At 42.5% G+C, this 24274-nt stretch overlaps 1 protein-coding gene across 3 annotated transcripts in view; it reads left to right on the top strand.

The window, feature by feature from the left end:
- Positions 1 to 24274, top strand: part of BABAM2 (BRISC and BRCA1 A complex member 2) — a 449694-nt gene that overhangs the window by 404219 nt on the left and 21201 nt on the right. For all 3 annotated transcript variants that reach the window (XM_040993000.1, XM_040992999.1, XM_040993001.1), the window contains one exon: positions 14869 to 15022. In XM_040993000.1, the coding sequence (XP_040848934.1) occupies positions 14869 to 15022 (154 nt within the window). The remainder of the gene's footprint in view (positions 1 to 14868; positions 15023 to 24274) is intronic.

A 24274-nucleotide genomic window follows, 5' to 3' on the forward strand; every position in this document is an offset into this window, starting at 1 on the left:
CTTGTGGAATACTCCCACTGAGACAGCCAAGGAGCCGAATACCCAAGCAGAAGCCTCCCCAGCTTTGTGTCAGTTCACTGGCTTGTCCCCAGAGCAGTTTATCCTCCAGCAGGAAGGGCAAGACTTAATCCTACGGTAGTCAGTGCATGTCCATTTCTATTCTTTCTTGTAGCATTTTTTTTAAAGCATGGAATACTTGAAGAACCAAACCAAATAAAAGAAACCACCGTGCCTAGCCATTGCCTGTACGAAGAGACTTTTCAGATGTGGTTAATGAAGAACCCAAAGTCACACAGTGAAAGCAGCGATTGTGCTGTTGTTTGTTTGGTTCCTGCAGGGAGGTTACTGGTGTTTTGTCTGCGGCTGCTGAAGCAGTTGAAGCCACTCCCCATGCTGCAATGCCACCTCCTTCTAAATGCAGGATGATTTCTGCCACTCCTTGCTGAAGTGTGCTTTGGCTCATGTGCCCTCCATAGTAACAAAACTTGGAAGATCATATTATTTTTTTAAACATTCATTGGAAAAGCAGAGGCTATCCATCTGCTTCTGCATTCCCCAAATGCCACACTCAAGGAGGGTGGGTCCCAGGATCTTGGATCTCAATCTACATGGCAGGGATGCAAGTGCTTGAGCTACCTGCCTTCCCTGGTGTGATTACCAGGAAGCTGCATCAGAAGCAGAGCCAGGCCTGGCCCAGGCACTCTGATCCAGATTGTGATGCCCCAGGTAGCCTTAATTGCCTCGCTGAACCATCACCTGGGAGAATTTTAAATAGCTTATCTGCCTCCTACTCAGCTGGACCTTGTAAGCATATGTCAAAAGAAACTGGAGAGGGGTCACAAACTGAATGCTTTACCCAGGCCTGACTGCCACACCTTCTAACAAACCTCAGCTGGCTCCCAAGTGGCTGGCCATTTAGCCTCTTAGAGGGAGTCCGAGGTGCGACTGCACTAACCATTAAAATTCAAGAATAACCTGATGGATTGAAGCAAAAGTGAGCTCAGGGAGGGTCTCCCACACAGTGACTGTGTGGCCCACTGTAAGAGTTTGTGGTCACTGTGAGTCGTTTAGAAAGGAATACATGAAAATAAAGAAATACATGAAAAGTAAATATAAAGTCTACTTTGGAAGAGTTGGAATCACAAGCAGTTCAAACAGCAACAACAGAAAAAGGTTTTCAAGTGAGGAACAAACCCTCCGTTATCTGGAAAGCCCAAGGGACCAGGCATGTTTTGCCTAGTGTAAATAACACCTTTCCTAGACTGCTGATGACCCAATACTTTCTCTTACAGGTTGTCTTATCCCTTTAAATTTGGATACACAAGTCAGGCAGCTCAATTAGGTTGGGATACGCCTCAACACGATCCCCTTTTCTGTGTACCATTTATTTTCTTTAGTTCCAATAAGACATGAGACTGATGCGACAGTTCAAAAAACATCACTTTAGGCAACAATCGTACCTTTATTTCAATTGAAGTTTCTAATTGGCCTTGCCAGCAAAGAGCCTTAATTGATTTACATTGCTCCACTGTACCCTAACACCTACTCCCCACCAAGCCACTTTGAGAGAAGGGAGATGCTGGCCAGAAAGCCATAATAAAGTAAATAAAATACCTGGATAATTCATAGGCCAAGCAGGTAGATGTACAAAGATGCTGATACTTCATCTTTACTCAAATCAGGCATTCAGCAGAAACAGAAGAAGCCAGTACCTTGGTGGATGCCCCTGTGCTAACTGGGGGATACTTCCTCTTCAGAACGCAACAGAAAGCTGTCCCTCCACTTGCTCAGTGAGCACCTTCTACAGAGGTACTGGCTTGGTGGTTAGCTCTTGTCACAAGACCCCATCCTCAGCGCTATAGAGCTGTGGCTTCTTTATGTAAACAAAGAAGATTGTAGAGTTAAAAGTGAAGAATTTCTCATTTTTAAAGATTAGTTTATTTGAAAGGCTGAGAGAGAGAGAGAGAAAGAGAATGAAAGAGATCTTTTATCCACGAGTGCATCTCCAAATGACAATAACCAGGGGTAGGCCAGTCCTAAGCCAGAAGCCTGGAACTTGATCTGAGTCTTCCACATGGGTGGCAGGGGTTCAGCTACTGAAGCCATAACACACTGCCTTTCCATGTATGTAACAGAGCTGGATAAGAAGCTCAGCAGCTGGAATGAATTGGTGTTCCACTATGGGATCAGTGTCATGGACAGTGGCTTAACCCACTGGACTGCAACACTAGTCCCCAAAGTGAAGAAATCCTAAGGACTCCTGAGTTTGCTCAAATTAAAACTGTCTGAAGCTCAGTTGAAGGAAAGTAGTCGCTTTTGACTCAGTATTTTCTCAGTGGGAAATCAGGTTTAAAAAAAATTGTATAGATTCAGTTCAGGTTTGTATGTTTGTTTTAATTGCTTCTAAGAGAAAAGCAAATAATAATAGGTATCATTTATGAAGACCTGCTATATGCCAGGTATTCTACCCATATATTCATTATATTATATAAGCCACCTAACAGCCTTGCAGAGTAGGTTTTCCCATGAGAAAACCCAGGCTCTAGAGAGTTTAGTGAATTGCCTCAGGTAGACCTAGGTTGTAACTGGCAGAGTAAGAATCAAGCCCAGATCTGTTGAATTCCAAGGCCCGTATTCTTTCCAGTATATTCTCCTATTAGTGCATTCCTTTAGGTTCCACCCTTCATTTATCGAGTGCTTTCTGTGTGCCAGAGATCATCGTGCATACCTGACATGATTTATTTTCAACCCCCTCAAGTTAGGGTTTTTCCAGTTTCATGGATGAGAAACAGTGCTCAGAGAGGTCAGTCCAACTGCCAGAACTGTATGATTACTAAGCAGAACTGAGGGCCCCCATCTCCAGGGCACATGTCTTCCCTGGAACCTGCAACTTCCCTAGACAAGCTGTCCTCTCCAGCTCACAGTCTGAACTGATCCCCAAGCAACCAGAGAATGGGTTTATCTTTGGACATTTCTGGGAAAGATACCTCACACTGCCCATTCTCCTGGGTCAAACATTTTCAGATACCTTTAGTACTGCTATGCAGTATATATCTGGAATGTAGGATGCCTAGAAATTATAATGCAGATTTAAAACTAGAAGGAATGGTGCCATAGCACAGTACATTAAGCCTGCATCTGCAGTGCCAGCATCCTCTTTGAGTTTCAGCTGCTCCACTTCAGGTCCAGTTCCCTGATCCCGTACCTGGGAAAGCAGCAGAGGATGCCCCAAATCCTTGGGTGCCTGTATCCACCTAGGAGACCTGGAGGAAGCTTCTGGCTCCTGGCTTTAGGCCAGCCCACTCGGACCATTGAAATGATTGGGAAATAGAGCATAGGATAGAAGGGTGTGTGTGTGTGTGTGTGTGTGTGTGTGTGTGTGTGTGTGTGTGTGTGTGTGTGTGAGTGAGTGTCCTTCTCTGTCTGTAAAATAAATTTATCTTTTGAATAAAGTTAAATGAATGTTTAGCATAGAATAATGGTGGTATGGCAATCCAGGGTCCTCACCCTGTCTTACAAAGCAACACAAAAGCAAATCAATCTATCAAATGTATGATTCAGAACCTTAGTCCCAAATTGTATAGCTTGTTCACATGGGAAGAGAAAGAAAAGAGCTCTTAGCAGCTCCCTGTCTGGCTTTCTACTCAGAACTTTGTTGACAACTAAGTCTAAAAGCAGCGTTTAAGAAAGAGGAATTGGCTCCTATCATGAGAAGTAAATGATTGTGCTCATCTCATTATACCTACATTATTCCTGATTTGTGCTTTGTATTTTCCACAGTATTCTCCAATTTGGAGAATTTCTACTCTGCTGGAGTCACTGAAATTACTGAAAAATATCTGTGCCACTGGAATGAGTGGCACAGGCAGGGTCTTATCTCTATACATGTTTAGGAGTAACACTGCTCATAGAAAAATGACCAAACTCCCTTGCTTTGAGTTCAGAACATTCCATAGTTTGACATCTTTATCCAGTGCTCCTCTGCAAAGCCTCCTGTCCTCCAGCTTATATCAGTCTGCCCTAATCGCCCTGATCCTCATCCTTCTTGACTTTTCTGTTCTGTTTTATTTTCACAGCCTGGATTTCCTTGCCTTTCCACTGTCTTCCCCATTATAATCCACCCACTGCAACCACCCATCAGAATTTTAAATGTTGGGGCAGGAATTTTACCTAGCGATTAAAATACTTACATCTAACATTGGAATGCCTGGGTTTGAGTCCTGACTCTGCTCCTAATTACAGCTTCCTGCTGTTGCACACCCTGGAGGCAATGGGGATGGTGTAAGTGTTTGGGTTCCTGCAGGCCATGTGGGAGACCTGGATTGCATTCCTGGCTCCTGGCTTTGACTTGGCCCAGTCTCAGCCATTGTTGGCATCTGAAGAATGAACAAGGAGATAAGAGTTCTGTCTCTCTGCCTCTCAAAATAAGAAAAATAAAATTAAGTAAATGAAAGTTTTTTAAAAATTTGACCTCGCAGAGCCTGTGCAAAGCCATTGAACCCTGTTGGTCTCTGCAGAGCCCTTGGCTGGAGCATCTTTCCACCCCTGAGCCCTGGGGTGGTGACTGCCTCCATCACAGCCTCAGCAGGGGCTCCCTGCCGGAGAGCATAGGCCAGCACTGCCAGGAGGAACCACCTTCTCTAGAGCTGGCACATGCTGGGAGCTCAGGAAATGTTTGTCAGATTGGGTCCATGGTGTTTTCTTTAGGATACAAACGTCGTAAGTAGATCATTTTTTTTTTTTAGAAACTAGAGTGGTTTGAGGAATTTTTTTTTCCTTCATTAGTCATCCTTTGTATGTAACTGGTTTGTTCTGCTTTTTCAAGACTGGAATTTAAACTTACTAGTATTAGTCTCCCTGCTCTAAACAAAGAAAATATATTTGTCCTCTTTCCCCAATCACCTTCATTTGGCACATTATCCAAGACATGTTTTGTAATTCAAAGATTATGACTATTTAAAAACTTTGCCCAGTTTGTAAGTGCTGGGAATTTTGTATTTGAATATATTTTAATTTGTTTAAGGATTCTTTTAATCAAACTCTTCCCTAATTTAGCCAGATTTCTTTTTTTAATCCTCCCAGGCCAAGAATGTATTTATTGAGACTAAATTCTTTCAAAAATAGAAGTTAAAACAGTACTGAATGCTATTTATGGTGTTCTCTCATGCACTAGATTCTCTCTGCATCTCATAAAAGTGTTTCTTATATGTCTGGTGCAGTCAACATTTCTTCAGTTGGATGATCTGTGCCAGCTAGTTCCTATGTATCTAGCTAGTGGATACACTGCCTTAGTACAGATCTAGCGTGGTGGTGCCCCTGTGGAGGATGTAACACAAAGGTGGGTACTCGCTAAGCATTAGCAGCCCAGCTGAGAAGTGGGTGATGTGAATAGCCATGAAGGAGAAATCACAGAGCAGGTGAGGGAAGATTTCTGGAAGAAAGCGGTGCCTAGACTGTACAACAGAGCTGGAAACAATAACAGGTGTAGGGACTGCACCAGGAGCCAGCTCTGAGGAAGTGAGAGTATCAGGACTCCAGGGGCACCAGGGTTGAAGTGGGGTGCTATCCAGAGGCCTCAAGAGCCAGTGGCCCAGCAGGCAGGAGCTGCCAGCTTCAGCACTTGGCCCAGCCTCAGCAGGCAAGGACCTGGGTTCTAGCATGGAGTGTAGCCCAGATATGTGACACATGAAGCAAGGGGTCCCAGAGCACTCAAGCCTAGGACAAGGCTCCTGTACTTGAACCCCCTGGGTTCCAGCCTCAGCCATTAGTATACCCTTGCTTCCGGCACTCAGCACACTCTACTGCAGAACACAGTTGAAAGCATGCCGAGTTCCAGGATAGAAGCATTTCCTGCCACAGCCCTGATGAGGCTAGCCCAGGAAAGCAAGGAGAGCCCTCCAGGTAGGGAGAGCAGGTTGGCCTGTGAAGCTCCCAAGGTGCTTTCGTCAGCTTTGCGTCACCCATTTCTCTGCACACATGCAAAGGTCAAGAGAGAAGTGGGAAAGAAAGCAAGACTGGTAAAGTACAATAGGTTATAGCTCTTCCTCATAAAACATACGGGATACCAAAGGAGGCAAAAGAACGATGGAAATTATTGCATCTACCCTTTCAGCAGAGTGTTCCCAGCCTATAATTCCAATGCAGTCTTTAACCTTCTAGAATCAGCTCAAAGTCCATCTCATGAGCTGTAGCCTTAGGCGTGGTTCTCTTCCTTCGCAGTGTGCACCCTGCTTGTGCCTCCACTGTCCCCTGGGTATGCCCAGCTGGGAGACCCTTTACCTTTGCCCATCTGTTCCTCCAGCTCATAAGCTCAAGACCACACACACCCTCTTGCGTCCTGGGACTCCCCAGACATGACTTGTTTTTCTCCTGAAGGTCATTCAGCTTTCCAGACTCTCTTGGTTTAAAAAAATGTTCTCCTTTTTCTTTTTTAAGTTACACTTATTTGAATATATATGAAGCACTTCTAAAAGTTTATCCATGCTCCAAGTTAGGGGAAAAAATTTGCACCAAAATAAAATTACCTTTCATCTCTGTTTTCCACAAACTTTTTGAAGTACCCTTGTATATACAAAGATCATGGAAAACATGCTTGCATACTTTAAAGATTAATAGAACACCACCCTAACTTAAAACACTGGAAGAATGCCAGGACTTTAGAAGCCATGTGTCTCTCCCAGAAATAACCTCTACCCTGAACTTTCTGTTAATCATTTTCCTGCTTTTCCTAGTAGCTTTACCACGGGATAGATGTATATATAATAACAATATATCATCTTTTCTATGGTTAAATTTTATATAAAGGGAAACATACTGATTATTCTCTGCTCTGAATGTTAATGCCCTTGCTTTTTAAAACTTTCTGAAATGATAACTATTTCAAGTTTGCACAATATATAAAGAATATAAAGCATAATCACCTTAGTTAAGTGTTACTGTTTTACTTTAATTGCCACTTTTTAAAAAAAAATTTTTGTTAATTTTTATTGGAAAGGTAGACATACAGAGAGAAGGAGAGACAGAGAGAAAGATCCTCCATCCACTGGTTCACTCACCAAGCACCTGCAACACCGGAGCTAAGCTGATCCAAAGCCAGAAACTTCCTCTGGGTCTTTCATGCAGGTGCAGGGACCCAAGTCTTTGGGTCATCCTCTGCTGCTTTCCCAGGCAACAAGCAGGGAGCTGGATTGGAAATGGAGTATTTGGGACATGAACTGGCATTCATGTGGGATCCTGGGCATGCAAAGACAGGAGTTAGCCACTAGACCATCATGCTGTGTCCAAGTGCCACTGATTTTTAAAAAGCAACAGAACAGCATATTCTCAGTTCAGTCAGAACCCCCTGAGTGTCTGTCTGCAATTTGTTCCCATCCTTCTCTCCTCCCATGACTCCCAGACAAGACAGAATCTAGACCAGACTTCATTTGATGCTTCTCTTTTCCCACAAAGTTTTGTACCTCTACTTCGTAGACATTCATAGATGGTAAGTAATAGTGTTACATGATTTTTGAACTTTACAAGTGTATATTGAACAGCATTCATCTGTAAGTTGCCTTTTTCACTGAATAATGTATCCTTGAGAACCATCTGTATATGTACATATCACTCTAGATTTTCCCTTTTTAAAAAATCATCATTTGTTTTAAGGGAAAGTGACAGAGACAAGGAGAGCTTTTCCATCTAATGGGTCACTCCCCAAATGGCCAGAATAGCCAGGCCTGTGTTAGACTGAATCCAGAAGCCAGGAACTCAATCCCGGTTACCCACGAGGGTGGCAAGCGTCCAAACACTTGTACCATCTGTGCACTGGCTTCCCACATCTTCCCACTGCCTTCCCAGAAGGAAGCTGGTTTGGAAGCAGAGCAGCTGGACCTTTAGCCAGTGCCTCGGTATGAGATGCCAGTGCCTCAAGCAGCAATTTAACGTACTATGCCACAAAAATAGCCCCTGGTTTATTTTTTAAAGTATCCCATTGAAAGAATATACCATGATCTATCTATCTGATCTGTTGGTGGGCCACTCAGGTGGTTCAAGTTTACGTTGTCATACACTATGCTGTTACAGTCTTTCTCCTGGCAGTTCCTTAGGCATGGACTTATTCTGAGTACAATCATCTCTACTGTTACTAAACCAGAGGCTATAGTATTTTATATTCTGCTTCACATTGAATGGGAATTGCCAATGTTCCACAGCCTTCACTGTTGGCACAAAATTAAATTCTATTGAGTTTTTAGTTTCCCTTTTTCTGTTCCTTCCTTTAGTTCAGTAAGCATCTTTTGAGTATGTCTTTTGTGTCGTTCTCTGTGCCAGTATCAGAAATAATAAAATAGCTAATTCACAGCCCTTGTTCTTAAGGTATTTCCTAAAACTTTACCTATTCAGGATAGTTTTAAACCTGAAAAGAAGGAAACAGGCAGCACAAGGAATGCCCAGTCCCTGAACTGGACCCGAGGAAAGCAGTACAAAGTCCACACTGCATTGTGTACCATCAGCCTCGTGCCTCGCAGTTCTAGGATTATGCTGTCAACTAAGCCCTATAATGCAGCAACTAAGATGTGGTGGAATGAAGACAATGAAAGAGAGGCACAAGGCAATAAAAGGAGACCCTAACTTAGGCAGGGTTAGCCTCAGTGAGATATGCCAGTGGGTGAAGGACCTGGCTAAAAAGGAGAAACAGAAATAAAGGAGAGAGACTGGCAAGGTGGTATAGCAGGTAAAGCCAGCTCCTACGCCAGCAGCATCCTATATGGGTGCCATTCAGGTCCTGGCTGCTCCACTTCTAAACTAGCTCCCTACTGATAGCTTAGGAAAGGCAGCAGAAGATGGCCAAATGTTTGAGTCCCTGCCACCCATGTTGGACACCCAGATGAAACTCGTAGCTTCAGCTTGGCCTCGACCTAAATGTTAGCCACCTGTGAGTGAATCCAGGAAATGAAAAATCTGGGTTTCTATCAGTCTGCCTTCAGATAAATAAATAAATCTTCTTAAAAAAATATTAAACGCTAACTTGCCTTTAGTGCAAAAAAAATTTTAAATCCATCCATAGTGTTTTCATAATACACATTTACCATTGCAATTTCTGAAGATGCCACAACATTAAAACTCCAAAGATGGCATGTTTCTTTGGTCAGATAAAGGAGAAGAGTGAAAAATTTAAAGCTAATTTAAGTTAAAGCGGTTTAACAAAAATCTGGTTTTAAATGAAAGGCAGTGATGATAAGAGGAGACACTGTTTGATCCACAGTGCCTTGAATACGGATATTTCTGAACTGGAAAATCTTGCTTTTATATTTCTTGTCAGTGAGTGTTGTGGCTCTGTGGTGTTTAGTTTTCTGGTGGTTGTGATGCATGTCTCAGAGCTTTAGTTTGTTGCTGTAATATGGGAGGGTGGTCAGTACATCAGTGGCAGTCTTCCCACACTAGCTGGTTGTGGGGGCAGCCTGGGAGTAAGATGTGCGCTGAGTGTTCTTGGGAGGAAGCAGCCTCCTTTGCGATCCTTGGAGGATGTGTTTGTAACAAGTCAGCAGGAGTTTAAAACTCAGAGCTCAGCGTGAGGCTCGAGGAACTGGAGGGACCTGAAAATGGGAACCACCCCTACTTCAGAGTGGGTCTGTGAAAAGCTTTCCCCACGGACACAAGAATACAAAAGAGACACAGGAATACATGGTGTGCAAGGTCAGCCAAATCAAAGCAATGGCTGCTTGTGAATAATGATGGAAATATTTGATGATGTGACTCCCAGGGACGCAATTATGGTTAACCCCTCATTTGTTTGGCATTTTCAAGGATTGAACTATCCCACAAAACTGAGTTTTCCATACAGCTCAAACTTTCCCATTTGTATGCATGCCTTGAGTGTTTTTTACCCAAGCTTGGTGGAAATATTTCTGAAGTAGACTATACAACTATTCCACTTTCTTGGACAGAAACTACAAGAAGTAACATTTCCTCAAGTGCCTTTGACTACAAATGTGAAAAGACTCGATTAAAAGAGATTTAAATAATAAACTTGGAATTGTCTCAATCAGTAAGAAACCCAGAGCTGGGCAGTTCCAGGGACTAAGAGTGCATAGCTCACTGATTCCAAGCCAACCATCTCCTCTTGCTCATAAGATGGGTACAATAGTGCCATGCCTCGAGACCTCACATGATGAGATCTGTGGCTGTGGGGACTGCTGCTTCCACATGTCATTAACCAGAGAGGAAAATAGCTCTCAGAAGACCCCTTGCTGACTTCCCCTCAGGTCCCAGTGGTAGAAGTGAATCACATTTCCATGCCTTGGTTTATGAAGGTGTAAGGGCATTAGGACTCAACCCCTTGAAACTGGGGTGGGAGGAAGGGCACTGTTGATCAGAAAGAAGGAAGGAGAAAAAGGTTGGGTAGACACCCAAGGGTGTCTGCCATTTACCAAGACTCCTTAGGGTCAGGGTCACTGTCGGCCTAGCTGAGGAGGAAGGGGTGCAGCCTGGGATTCTCTTTGCCCCTATAATTTCTGTGTTGACCATTAGGTTCTCCTGTTTGTACAAGACTGCCAGCTCTTAGTACTTGCCTTTAAGCACTTTGTCCTCGTCTTGCTATTAACATGTTTTTTTTTCCTGTAATAATCATATAACTAGGCTTGTTAGAAATGTAAGCAGCTGACAGACTATCCCCTGAGTGAGTTGTGTGGTGTGGCATTTCTTTTCACTGCTTTCTGTTTGGTTTTCAATTCCAGAAGTTTCTGGAGGGGTGAGGAGTTGCTAAGCATCACTAAACTTAGATATACATTACTGGAATCTGCTATGGTGAAACAGTGAATGATTAGGGGCAGTGAGCTTGTTACTAAGGAAGCTTAATACTGCAGTCAGCCATCTGAGCCTCACCTTGAAGGAGTGAGGAACCTGTTTCTGCCAAGGGTCATTTGGATGTTTATAACATCATTCCCAGACCATACAAAACGGTCAACTTAAAAATGAGCCTGTCAAAGATGTGTTAAATTTTGAGTTCCACCTGTGATTGCCTCAGCCAGGCCAACCCACCTGATGTCCCAGGCCTCACACTGGCCACAGGACAGACATTCCCCACCCCTGGAACTAAGACAACACAATTTTTCAGTGCCTTTAGCTTCCCATGAAAGCTGCCCAGCTGGTCATTGCCTGTGAGTGCCAACAGCACCCAGTGAACCATCAAGAACAGCAGCTGTCTGGAATAAGACTGGCTGCAGAGCTGATTCCTTCCACCTCCCCCGGGCCACGGGAGCGCTGGGAGTGTGTCCTGAGAACTGCTCAGTCGGTGCAGAACCAGCAGTGTCTGGTGGGATTTGTTTCAACAAGTCCTCAAGGAGAGTTGTGCTTCAGAAATGGTTGTTGACGTTCTACTGAACAAGCAAGGACCACTCCTCCTGGGATAGAGAGCTGACCAAACTCCTACCTCCATGTAAAAGAAAGAAAGTAAGAAGCGGTTGTCGAAATAATACCTACACATAAGTAACTGAACCAAAGGGAAGGATCCTACTCCAGGAATCAAACTGGAGCCAGTGGGTTCTAAGGAGGCAAATAACACTGTTTGATGTTGATAGAGATATGAGCCCAAATTGCTCCTGCAGAGTAAGTTAGCTGTGTCAAAGTGTAAGGTAATTACTTAACTATGCATGATAAAATCACAAGTGAACCTGTAAGCAAAATTTAAGTGGCACAAATATTTAGGAATAAATAAAACATGCTTTTCCTTTTAAAAATTTGGGTTAGTCCATACCATCTGAATTGTTTCTGTAAGAAAAACTGTTTCTCATTATGATATTAGATGCTAACTCATTCTTATGAATAAAACATTTTTATGAATGATATAGATAAGGTACAGCTGAAGTTGAGCAAAATAGTTGATATTCTGTATATTTTGTCTCCTAATGTGAAGTCACAGGTGAATTGTTGATTGACTCTCTGAGGTGCTCTATCCATTTCTGTTTACCTAATCAGTTACTGTGTATCCAGAGAAAGTATTTGATTTATTTCTTTTTAAGACTTGTGTATCTATTTGAAAGGCATGGATAGAGAAAGAAAGACCTTACCTCTGCTGGTTCACTCTCCAAGTAGCCAAAACAGGCAGAGCAGAGCCAACCCAAGCCAGTAGCCTGGAATTCCATAAAGGTCTCCATGTAAGGTGGTGGTCCAAGCACGTGGGCCATTTTGCTGCATTTTCAAGCCCATTAACAGGGAGCCACATCAGAAGCAGAGTGGCTAAGACCCATGGAGGAGCTTTGGGGTGGGAATAGGGGAAATCTCAAAGCCTATGAAACTGTTTCATAAAATGATAATAATGATAATTAATAATTTTTTTTTAAGTGAAGCAGCTAAGACTCAAATTGGTGTACATATGGGATGCTGCAATTTGACCCAATGTACTGCAGTGGCAGAAGTACTCAAATTTGGTCCTGGTTTCAACCATTTAGTTAGATCAATCTCTCTAGGAAAAAATTGTGTAATCAGTGTTTGGGGGAAGCTGATTATGGTGCTTATCAGCCTGTAGCTTGCTGCCATTTTTAAAGCATCAGGACAACTCACTTGGCCACATAATGTGAATTTGAATGTAATGTGAATTTTATTCACATTCTGAATGATTTCTGATGCTAATTGAGTGGGGGGGGATAAAAGAAAATGTCTCAGAAACAGGTAGAAAATTTACTGTTTAGTATAACAAATACAAATACCAGCAAATTCATTCTCTATAAAGCAGTGAGAACAAAAAGTGATGCAGTCTAAAGCCTCCCCAAGGCTGGTAGCTTGAGGTCATCTAGCCTGTGACATTGCCTGCATTGCTTTTGTCCTGAGCACTGACTGTTTTTACTTGAACTTTCTAAATAAGTGCCTTTGGATTCTGGTATTTAAAAGCATTGCTTTTTTTTTTTTATAGGGAACTTCACGTGTTAAACACTTTCCTGCTACTAATGGTTATTTTGGAGTTTATCTGAATCTTGTATTTGGGAACTCTCTATAATGTAACAGCAATGAAAGCTTTGTGGATAGGCACTGTTTCCCCTAAAATGAATCAAAGGACATGAAATGAGTTATCCAAGAACTTACAAAAATTCTATTTGTTCAGAGTGACTGAAGATGTTACAGATTATGCTTTGTGATTTTAAAGGATTCAAAAAGGGGTTTCTGTGTGGAAATATGTATACTTTGAATTACTCTGTTTCATGGTTTCTGTTGTTCCTGTATATTCTGAAAACTTCTTGGATATAAATAGATAGACTAAGAATGTCTTATTTTGGGCACTTGAAGAATGTGACTAAACAGTGGACATTCACGATCTTGCCTCCTTTCTTTGGTTGTAATGTGATTCATCTGTAGAAACCCCCTGCAGGGCTGAGTCAGACATCATCAGAGTCAAGTATACTCAGAGGGCAAGTAGGCCCTACCAACTGGACAGTTTTTGCTTCTTGGGAGTTTTTGGTTGGTTTTTCTTTTTAAAAGCTGGCTGTAAACCTTTTCCTTAAAGAATCATATTAAGTACTATAGAGGGCCTAGTCCAAACGGCGATGGACACAGAATTATCTAGAGTGCATAGGGCATATTTTAAAAATATTTCCACTTCATTCAGCCGATAAGACAAACCTGTGCATCTTTCACAGTGGAGACTTCCCTTCAGTTATAACCTTGTGATTAGAACATGATGGGTGAGTTGTAACAGTCACACCTGCGGCTTCAGAACCAGGAGAAGGGAGTGTGGCATGGTAGGAACCTGGGGTTTGACTCATGAGACTAGATTTGAGTCTTAGTTCTGCATAGCCATAACACAAGCAAGTTAAAAAACTTTCTGAAGTCTCAAGTTTGCTCATCTGTTAAATGCAGACGGCAAAATAATATCTCTTTCATGGAATTTTAAGTAACAGATAAAGCACATTAAAGTACCCTGTGAGACTAGAAGCTACTGTACATATTTTCTTGTTATTTTTTAATAATGTAGCTGTTCTTTGTCCTGCAAATGTGTAGCAATCACATGAATACACATTATACATATTTAAGCATGTGCTGTTGAAGCAATCTGGGTTTTTCATGATGGTTTGCCTCAACTAAAAATAGCAAGTCACCTTGTTTTTAAAAATTGAGTTTAAAGGAACCCCAAGATGAAAAGGTAAGACACGTAATATGTGTTAACAGCAAAGATTAGAATCAGCCTACACTGTGACAGGAGACGTATTTAGTGCCTTAGATTTGCCACCTTTGCCTTCCATTCAGGAACTCCCACTGATTTAGGAGATATAAATACACGTGGCAGCGCATATGGGAGAAAATGGAAACTGCTGAGTATCAAAATGTGCAGCTTGATTGGAAGTAGAGTGGTGACTTTCTTTTCTGGTGATGTAGTTGTCATGTCCTGTGAAATAGAACAGTCCTCACGTGCCCTCACCTGCCCTTTTTCAAACTCATTCTTTGAAAACAGCCTCAAGCCCACTTCCTCCATCAAATTCTAGATGAGGAAGATCTTCTACAGCCCTTTAAAGTATTACAGATACTAAACAAGAGCCCAGCTAACCCTGAGATAGAATACTGGACAAGGTAAGTGATCGAGAAGTTCGGAAGGCAGGGGTGTTGGTCCTACCTCTGCCCTGAGCCTATAGTGCTCTGTCCGCATCTGCAGACCACACCTTCTGATGCTTACACTAGCCTGTGAGTTACATTTGCCACTGGAGATGATAAAATTTTGGAAAGTAGCAGGAAAGACCCCTTACATTTCTTGGTCCTTTCCCCATACCTTTTATCTAAACCTCAACCAGTATTTGTGATTCAAATACCGTCTTATAAGTCTTGTACACAACCTTGTAATTTAGCAAAACACTGCCATAAGAAGTGCTTTAGATCTAACTCTCTTTTCTTCTGTCTTTACAGTTGACCTGCCCCTGTTTTTCCCTCGAGACCAGCCAACTCTCACATTTCAGTCCGTTTATCATTTTACCAACAGTGGACAGCTTTACTCCCAAGCTCAGAAAAATTATCCATACAGCCCCAGATGGGATGGAAATGAAATGGCCAAAAGAGCAAAGTAAGTCAACCTGTCATGGTCTTCCATACGGAGGAACTTTTTTTTTTTTACTCTAGGGGTTGGCAAACTACTACCCACTGGCTAAATCCTGTCTCATGCCAGTTTTTGCAAGAAAAGTTTTATTGAAGCACAGCAATGCTGGTTTCTTATCACCTGTGGCTGCTTTCATGCTACAGTAACAGAGAAAGTGGTTGCAACAAAGACCACATGGCTGCAGCACAGAAATATTTCCTGCTTGACCCTTTCCAGAAAATGTTTGCCAATTCCCTTATCTAACCTCACCAGGAAGAAACTGACCTACATCTGCAAGGGTTTCCTTTTGCTACTGTTACTGTTGATCTTTAAAACTAGTCATGACTGCTTTTAAAAATGGATTGTGGAATTTATGGAAAATCTTACTCTCTAAAGAAGTATTAAATATTAGAAATTATTATTTAAAAGTACTAAAAATAGGAATTAAAATTATGGGTAGGTGGTGGCAATGATGAAAATTTGGGCAGCTCCTTTCATATATGTTTAATTGGAAAATGCAGGTGATGATAAAAACAAAAAGTGAAATGTTGCTAATTAGATGATACTTGAATTCAGTAGTCATTTTTTCATAGGGAACATCTGTTTGAATTGGTTATCTCATTGTATCTCTATATTATGAACCACAGCCAATGCCCAAAGTGGGACCTTTTATTCCTGGACTGCTTAGAGCCATTAAAATCACCAGGGAAATAGTTGGTCTGATGGAGGTTAAAGCTACCTGGAGTTTGGACTTTATGGATATAGCCGTTGCCCACCAACTTCCCAGAGTATAAGGTTGCCCCCTCAATCATGTGAAATATGTAAATATGAAAATAAACAGTGTTTTTCATAGGTAAAACTTTAGTATCTTCAGTCTCCACAAACTCTGGCCTCCTAGATTAGAAGCGGCAGTAGATCAAAATCATAGTTTCCAAAAATAGATCCTAGAGTGCATATGATTATTACTGTATCATCTGAACAACCATATGCTCACACCTGTGAGCCCAGCTGAAGGGTAATCAGATCCAAAGCATCGCATCACTGAAGACGATTAAACATCCTCTTCATTCAGTCATCCACCCGGTATTTACAATCCAGCATCTACTATGTCCTAGGCACCGTGCTCCATGCTGGAGGTATAATGAGAAACAAATTAGAGATTGTCCATGGCTTCATGGAATCTGTAGCCCAGCAGGAGAGATAAAACCTTTATCATAGCAAACTTTTGACATTTTAAAGTCCCAACTAACAAAGCCTGGCCTTCCAGACATAGAATGTTCTTGATTAGGACTTCTTGCTTTTTATTCCATCTCCCCTGGTTTCCTTCCTTCCCTGGGAGGCCTTTTCTCATACTTTTCTGTAACATGAGACCTTCACTTAGAACAGACTTGGGACTCTTTTAAACAAAACCAATGGGATTTTCTCTAGAAATCCAGATCCCACCAGAGTGATGTGAGTTGTTTTGCCTTCCTGCCTTGTATTTTCCTTTTTTTTCCATGGTGCCCAAATCTGAAATTCTAAGGAAAAAGAAAACCTAAATATGCCCAAAGAGAACTAGTGATTAAGACTTACCTATCTTGAAAAACGTTTGAAGGAAGGAATCATAAAGTAAGTCTTATATTTGAAATATTGCAATCGTTTAATTTTCTGGGCTTTCCCTGTGTATACATAGAATCTGCCCTTAAAAGATGGGCCATTATTTGTGGTATGTGCTCTGGAGTCTGATTCAGACAGACACGGCTTTGTGGTTTCCATGGTAAAGCTATCTTGGGGTGTGTGTGTGTGTGTGTGTGTGTGTGTGTGTGTGTGTGTGTTTCTTATGTGGACATTCAAGCATTATGAGCTGAGTCTTTAAGGAGTTACAGACCACAAGCCTGTGATTTCAGTGTAGGAAAGTCGTAAGCGAAGCCTGTTTATCGTAACAGATTGGTTCAGAGTCTCAAGAGACATTTGCTTTATGTTAGCACCAGCCTAAAGAAAACATCTGAAGTAACATGAAAGAAATCTGCTTTCAACTGTAGCTAAGATGGATCCATCTAATTGTAATAAAGGAGAAAGCCAGCAGCTCGTGCTAGTTTAAGGGCTCCATTCTTAAATCGAGTAACTGCTCTGGACTGTGTCAAAAGGCCAGGTAATAGGTAAACAGAACCAAAGAATTACCCATACGTGTAGGTCTCAGATTGGTGGAGAAGCTTAAAAAGAAAGCACAGAAAGAGAGGTGGGTCAGTGTGGCATTCCTTACACGCCCTGTTTCTTTGTCCTGTGAATACCATACACAGTGCGTAAAAGGCTGTAATTCACTTGGGGAGCTCTGCCCATGACATAAATACCCTCATGGTTTATGAACATCAGTAGAGCCCTTTGAGTGGAGTCAGCTGTTTATTCCCTCCTGTGGAGCAAAATGCTCAACATGTGAATTCAGAAAAGACACTTTCTGGACCTGGCCAGGGCTTTTTTTTTTCCCACAGAGCTGCTTGCTGGTTGCTGAACAAATGTCGTCTCAGATAGAAAATGCCCTTTCCTGGGAGCAACTCGGGCTTTGGGGTCTGACATGCCCGCAGCTCCTTGCACTAGAGCCAGTCCTATAGGTTCAACAGCCTTAGGCAAGGAGTTTAATATCTGCAACTTTCATCTAGTGAAACAAGATTGTACTCCTTCCCATTGGGTGGACTTGTTCCGAGCGGTCAATATCAGTGAGTTAACTGCGGGAGGACTTGGAGGTTAGTTTCTGCCTTGTCCCTCAATACTTTTACCCAACACTTTCTTCCCACCCTCATTCTGTCCCCGTAGCTGTACTTCCCCAACAACTTTCTTCCATATGGGCTTTCCCATCCGTTCAAGCTCGCAGGCAGTTCTTTCCCCCTTCTTCCCACTCTCATTTGTGGTCCATACTGCTTTGAATTTCTTTTGTATTACTTTTTGATTTTGCATATCTTTGTTTATGTCATTTTACTTAACCAAGTTGTGATTTCTTTGAAGGCAAGGGCTTTTCACATGTATTTTTTTTTTTTTTACCGTAGTGTAATTTGTAATGGAGTTGGACAGATTTCCACTGAAAATTACAATGCAATTTACAATGGAATGAACAGCTTTTAAGTATAGATAATTCCCAACTTACAATGGGTCGACATATAATTTTTTAGCTACTTCAAAAGGATACACATTCAGTAGAAACCATACTTCAGATTTTAATTTTGACCTTTATTGAGCTGGTGATAGTCACTATTTTCTTTCCTTGCTGGGCAACAGCAAGTCACAGCTAAAATGAGGTCTAAGATCATAGGGTAAACATGATGTACCATGATGTATTGGATTGCTCAACAGTGATGTCTGTAGGTTAGTTGTATTGAATGTAGTTTTGACGTTTTAATTTATGTTGGGTTTGACAGAACATAAGTCAAGGAATAGCTATATACTTTTTAGTAAGATGTATTCATATATTATAACATTATGAATGACTGTTTATTTCTAGTAATAAATATTCCTTTATTTGAAGTCTACTTTGTTTTAGTATCAAAATACTCAAAGGTGCACTAATTCCTTCTGTACATAAATTTGCATGGTGTATCTATTTTCATCCTTTTTGATTTAATCCTATATATTTCTTTATAATTTAAGGAAACTATTGGTAGATTTTAAAATAGTTTTTAAAGTTTTTAAAATAGCTGATCTGAAATATCTCTGTATTTTAATTGAAATATTTGAGTCATTTACACTTAATAGTTTCATTGGATTTAAGTCTGATTATCTTATTATTTGATTTTTTTAAAAATTTATTTATTTTACTTAAAGTCAGGGTTAAGGGGGTAGGGGGAAAGGAAAGACAGAAAGAGAGAGATCTTCCATTGCTGGTTATTCCCTAGATGTCCACACCTGCTAGAGCTGGACAGGTCTAAAGCTGGGAGCCAGAAGCTTCTTGCAATTCTACCATGTGGCTGCAGGTACTCAAGACCTTGGACCTCTGCTGCTCTCTCAGGCCATTATCAAGGAGCTGGTCCAGAAGTAGAATAACCACGATGCCAGTGCCACAGATGAAGGATTAGCTTGCTACACCACCATACCAGCCCCAATACAACTTGATTTTTTTTTAAGATTTCAGTTTATTTACTTGAAAGGCAGAGCTGCAGAGCAAGAAGGAAAGGCAAGAAAGAGAGAGAGAGAAATTCCATCCATTGATCCACTCCCCAAATTAATGTAACAGCCAAAGTGTGGCTGGGCAGAAATCAAAAGCCTAGACCGCCATTTAGATCTCCCATGTTGGTTGCAGGACCCGAAAACCATGGGCCCTCTTCTGCTTTTCCAAGCATGTAGGCAGGGAACTGGATCAGAACTAGAATAGCTGGAACTTAGTGGCACTATATGGGCTGCTGGTGTTGAAGACGGTGCTATGCCACAATAAAGGCTATGCTGTTTGTTTTTCTCCTGTTCTTTATTTCTTCTTTCTTCACTTCACATATCCATTTGGTTGTTTTAGCATTTCTTGAGTGTGCCATCCTATTCTGTTGGCTCTTTAGCCATATGTTCTTGCAGGTAGTTATGCACCAAAATTATATCCCTGACTTATCACAAACTATTATGAATTAATATTGTAATGATTTACTTTTCAAACTCATATTTAAAAAAAAAACTCATTATTTTCTTTGTACCTTTATTAGCCTATGTACTAGTAGATATTACTTTGTTTTTTTTTAACAGTGAACTGAGATTAAAAGAATCTAAAAAAAGATTTCATTCAATCTTAATCTGTAAGTTCCAGATACATATAATGGAGAAGCATATACTCTCCAGAATCAGCATTCTTTTTTTTTTTTTAAGATTTTTTTTTTTTTTTGGGGATTGGAAAGTCAAATATACAGAGAGGAGGAGAGACAGAGAAGAAGATCTTCCATCCACTGATTCACTCCCCAAGTATCTGCAACGGCCAGAGCTGAGCCAGTCCGAAGCCAGGAACCAGGAACCTCTTCCAGGTCTCCCATGCAGATGCAGGGTCCCAAGGCTTTGGGTCATCCTCAAATGCTTTCCCAGGTCACAGGCAGGAAGCTAGATAGGAAGTGGGGCCACCAGAATTAGAACTGGTGCCCATATAGGTTCCTGGAGCATGCCTTTAGAAGACTTTAGTTGCTAGGCTATTGTGCCAGGCCCAGCACTCATTTTTAAATGTCTTCCTCCAAAGAAGCATCAGAAAGGTGCAGCCAACCTGAATGCAGAAGACACTGAGATTTGCAGTCATCAAAAAGCGACGTCTCTGTGACATCCACACACCCCTACCTGCCCCCGAGGACTGTGCTGTTTTTCCTCACACGTGTTTGTGAACTCATCACTAGAGCTCTGTGAGAAATGCATTATAGGAATTCCTGCTTTTTCATTATGCAGAATTTTTTAAGAAAGAAGAAGCAAAACCTGAAGTCCAGAGTGATGAGTAGCTTTCTGAAGGGCACACAGCTAGTTTTCACTGAAGTTAGGGCACAATACAGATCCTGTGATCTCTGCTCAGCCACACCCAGGCAGACATGCTGTCCCCTCACTCTGAGCCTCCTTTGTCAGGGGCCTACCACTTGAGTAACATACATCCAGAAAGGAAATGCAGGTGGCAGTTAAGAGCCTTGACCCTGAAGTCAAGTCTTGGCCACATTTAAACCTATCTGAGCCACACTTAGCTTTGTGATATTGTGTGAATTCATCATCTTCCTGAATCTTTGTCTCCTTGCCTGTGAAATGGTGAAACCTCATTTAGAGGGTTATTATGATATCACATGGAGGGTTTGATGTTTTGTGTTGCTGATGAACAAGTTTCTATAAACTTACCTTCTTAAACCACCACAAATTTATTATCTCACAGCTTTTGTGGGTTGGGTATCCCATTCAGCTTTCTGTGTGCAGGATCCCAAACAGCTAAAATCAAGGCATCGACTAGGGCCATGATCTCACTTAAGACTCATACTCTTCTTCTAAGCTCATTTAGGTTATTGATAGAGTTCCATTCCTGTGCTTGTGGGACTGAGGTTTCTGTTACCTTACTGATCAATGACTCTGCCAGCATTTCCTGCCACATGGTCCCTTCCATCCTTAAGCCATTATTGGTGCTTCTTCTCATGGTCCTGTACTCTATCATTCACATTTCAGACCTAGACCCAGGTTTAAAGGGTCCAGTTAACTAGGTCAGTTATTATTCCTTGTAAAAGTCAACTGTGCCGGATGGTTCCACCTAAAAACCAGAATGAAATCCATCATAGTCACAATCCTTGGCACCGCATAGAGGGTGGAGCATCCTAGAGGGTCATCACAGAACTCTACTGCATGAGATGGTACAGCTGAGGCGTTCAGGACATGTCTGGCATGCAATGAGGACGTGCTAACTATCAGCAACAGGGTCCCTGAAAGGGGAAAAGAGGATTTCAAAGTAAAAGATAGTAACGTCAACTTGATACCAGCACATGCATCTCAGCGAACAGTCTCTTGACCTCAGTGGCCTGGCCAGAGATTCTAAAGCTGTCAGTTGCCCCATCCATGGGCTGCTCTTTCCTATGCTGTGTCTTCTTGGTGCAACATAGCCAACTTGAAAAGTAGAATTCTGTCCTTTAATTGCTTAATCTGTAAAAAAAAAAAAAAATCAATCATCACCTTAGAAAGAAAATTTGCATGCTAGTTAGCTTGGTGCCTTGTATCTAGCTTTAGACCTGTCTAGAAGAACACATTGCATGATGTTGTGTAATACTTTCTCGTCTGAGAGATCAGCGAATAGATGAAGTGACTTTTCAATAAGTCTTAGTGCATAAAGCATCAGGTTGATCCTAGAGGACTATGTAAGATCTTAGAATAGAAAGTAACCCCCAAACCACCTACTAGCATGGCTTGCCACACATTAAATCCCTAATACAAAAACTGTCACCAAAGGATATTTCAAAGAAATAGCTTCTTAGTCAACACACAGGAATAATTCATCATGTACCTCCTGTAACATTTTTTTGTCTCCTTTCTCACCTCAGGGTCAGAAAGAAAAAGATGTGATTTTCTTACTCAGGAAGCTATCCACACCCTCCCGAAGTGGTCCGTAGTGTCCCATCTGCTGCTTGTCACAGCACATACTTTTATCGTTTGTCATCTAGCTGGCTCTGTAGACTAGTTTTCTCTTTCAAGAATATTTTGGTTGCACATTCTGGACTATTTCAGTTATTTCTCACTGTCAATATCCCAGTAATTCTGAAGACACTTTTCTCCAAACTTCTTCCTGCCAGTCAGATGCCAGTCATACTGGCCTTGGGCAGTAGCCCTCTAAATAAAATAGATCCCCTGCCCTTGATCACAGGGTGTGTGAAGAGGCTGGTGTGTGAGGTCCCTCTAGGACTCCATGCAACACAGTATGGAGGTCCCATTCCTAGCAGAGTGCCTCAGGGCATGGCCTGAGAATTCTTTGGGGAGCAGGGTAGGCTGGGGCAGGTGTCCATGAATTGTGAGTGGTCTACCACATGCCTGTTCATGTCTCCTGCCCCAGGAATTCATCACTCGTGTCTTCCCTCCCTGATGGTAGCCCCCTAAGTGGCTCTCAGGGTGCTTTGTCTCTGTGCCAGCCTTCCCCCTGCAGTGCCAGCACTTGGTAAGTGGACCAGCAAGATCCCACACTGGACCAGCCTCAGAAGTAATTCCACCTCAATTCTCTTTAACCTTCCTCTTCTAGACCACACAGAATCTTGGAAAACCAGGGTGGGAGCTCTTCTAGTCACCCCAGCCTTTATCTCTCCTTCATGTCTGTATTCCTGCAACTCCCTTCTGGCACCCAAGGGTGAGGGGAATAACCAAAGCTAAGAATCATGGCCAGCTTTAACTGCTCACTGCCCACACTCCCTCCACAGAGGGAGCAGCTGCAGACCTGAACCACTCTGGGCCAGAAGGATGATGGGCTGAGGCAAGCAGAGAAGGCAGGGCTGGGCTCCCAGTGCACTCTGCCCCAGGGGACCCCTCTGGACTCAGACCTCAGCATCAGAACCTGCCAGCCCAACTGCTAGGATGCCAGCCCAACTGCTAGGATGATTCACACATTTTCTCTTTTTCTTCTGTTTTGCTCCAAGTTTCCTAGGAATAGTTCCCTTTAAAAAAAATCCCTACCTTGTCTCAGCTGAACTCCCCTCAAAAGAGAAGAGGGAATTTTTCCAGGCCTGGGCCAGCATAATTGAGAAGTCAGATCACCCTGAAGGGGACAGTAAAGGAGACATTGTGGGGAGACCCCAAAGTCTGAGGTCCCCAAGACCTCCCACATGTGCCTAAGCAAGCTCACATGTACCAGAGGGCTTGCGCTCCTGGGCATGGAGAGCTAAAAGGTATGAGAAGTAAAGAAACAGATGCCAGCTGCAGAGCCATGCTGGGAGCCAGGACTCTCCAGGCGCTTCATTTTGAAGTGCCTTCAAGGCCTCAGGCTTGTTTCCCTGCCAGAAGTGAGAGCAGCTGGCACAGGGAGGGATCCAGATCTTCCTGATGCGTGCACCCTCTCCAAGTTGTAGAGGTCAGAGCGAAGATCGGTCCTAACATATGCTGTTCGTTACAAGTCTGGCCGGTGCTTACTGCTTGCCCTGTCCCCAGCATGGAGCTTCTTCACTTCCTTCCACCTGCAGAACTGGCTGCCCTGCCTGTCCAGGGAGCTGGGTGCCTGTCCCTAGGGCTGCCCCTTGAGTTCCTCTGAGGGCTGCTTTCAGGACCATATGCCCTGACAATTCAGCTCCCTGAAGTGAGAAGAACCAGAGCCTGCCCTCAGCCCTAGCCACGTAAGCCACAAGAAGCTGCGTTGAACTTGTCCAAGCAGGAGAGTCACACAGAGTCACCAAGGGTCAGCACCTCTTTGCCAGGGAAGCCAGACTAGTGGTGCCCTGTGAGGACTGCTGAATGCCCCAGCCTGGGTTCCTGGCAGGGCACCCCCCTACCAACAACCACTGCCCTTGGGAGAATGGAGCAAGCCAATGTAGCTAGTATTCTGTTTGTCCCATGTTTTCCCTCTTAGAAAAATATACAGATGCCTTAGAGAATCAGAAAGGAATGGCTAGTGAGTCTGGGATTTTTGTAATATACCAAATTAGAAGCCTGTACTTATGAATGGAGTCAGTGTTGCCTTTGAACTGGTGAAAGGAAAAAAAATAGGAAGAGAGAAAATGCAAAGATAGTGGCCTAGTAGATGGGAGGCTAGGGTCACATCCAAACCCCGTAATTCCTGTGTGATCAAGGGAACACGTGTTACTTTTCTGAGCTTTGGTT

The sequence above is a fragment of the Ochotona curzoniae genome, unplaced genomic scaffold, assembly GCF_017591425.1.
Source record: "Ochotona curzoniae isolate NIBS_2020 unplaced genomic scaffold, NIBS_Ocur_1.0 contig_883, whole genome shotgun sequence".
Lineage (NCBI taxonomy): Eukaryota > Metazoa > Chordata > Mammalia > Lagomorpha > Ochotonidae > Ochotona > Ochotona curzoniae.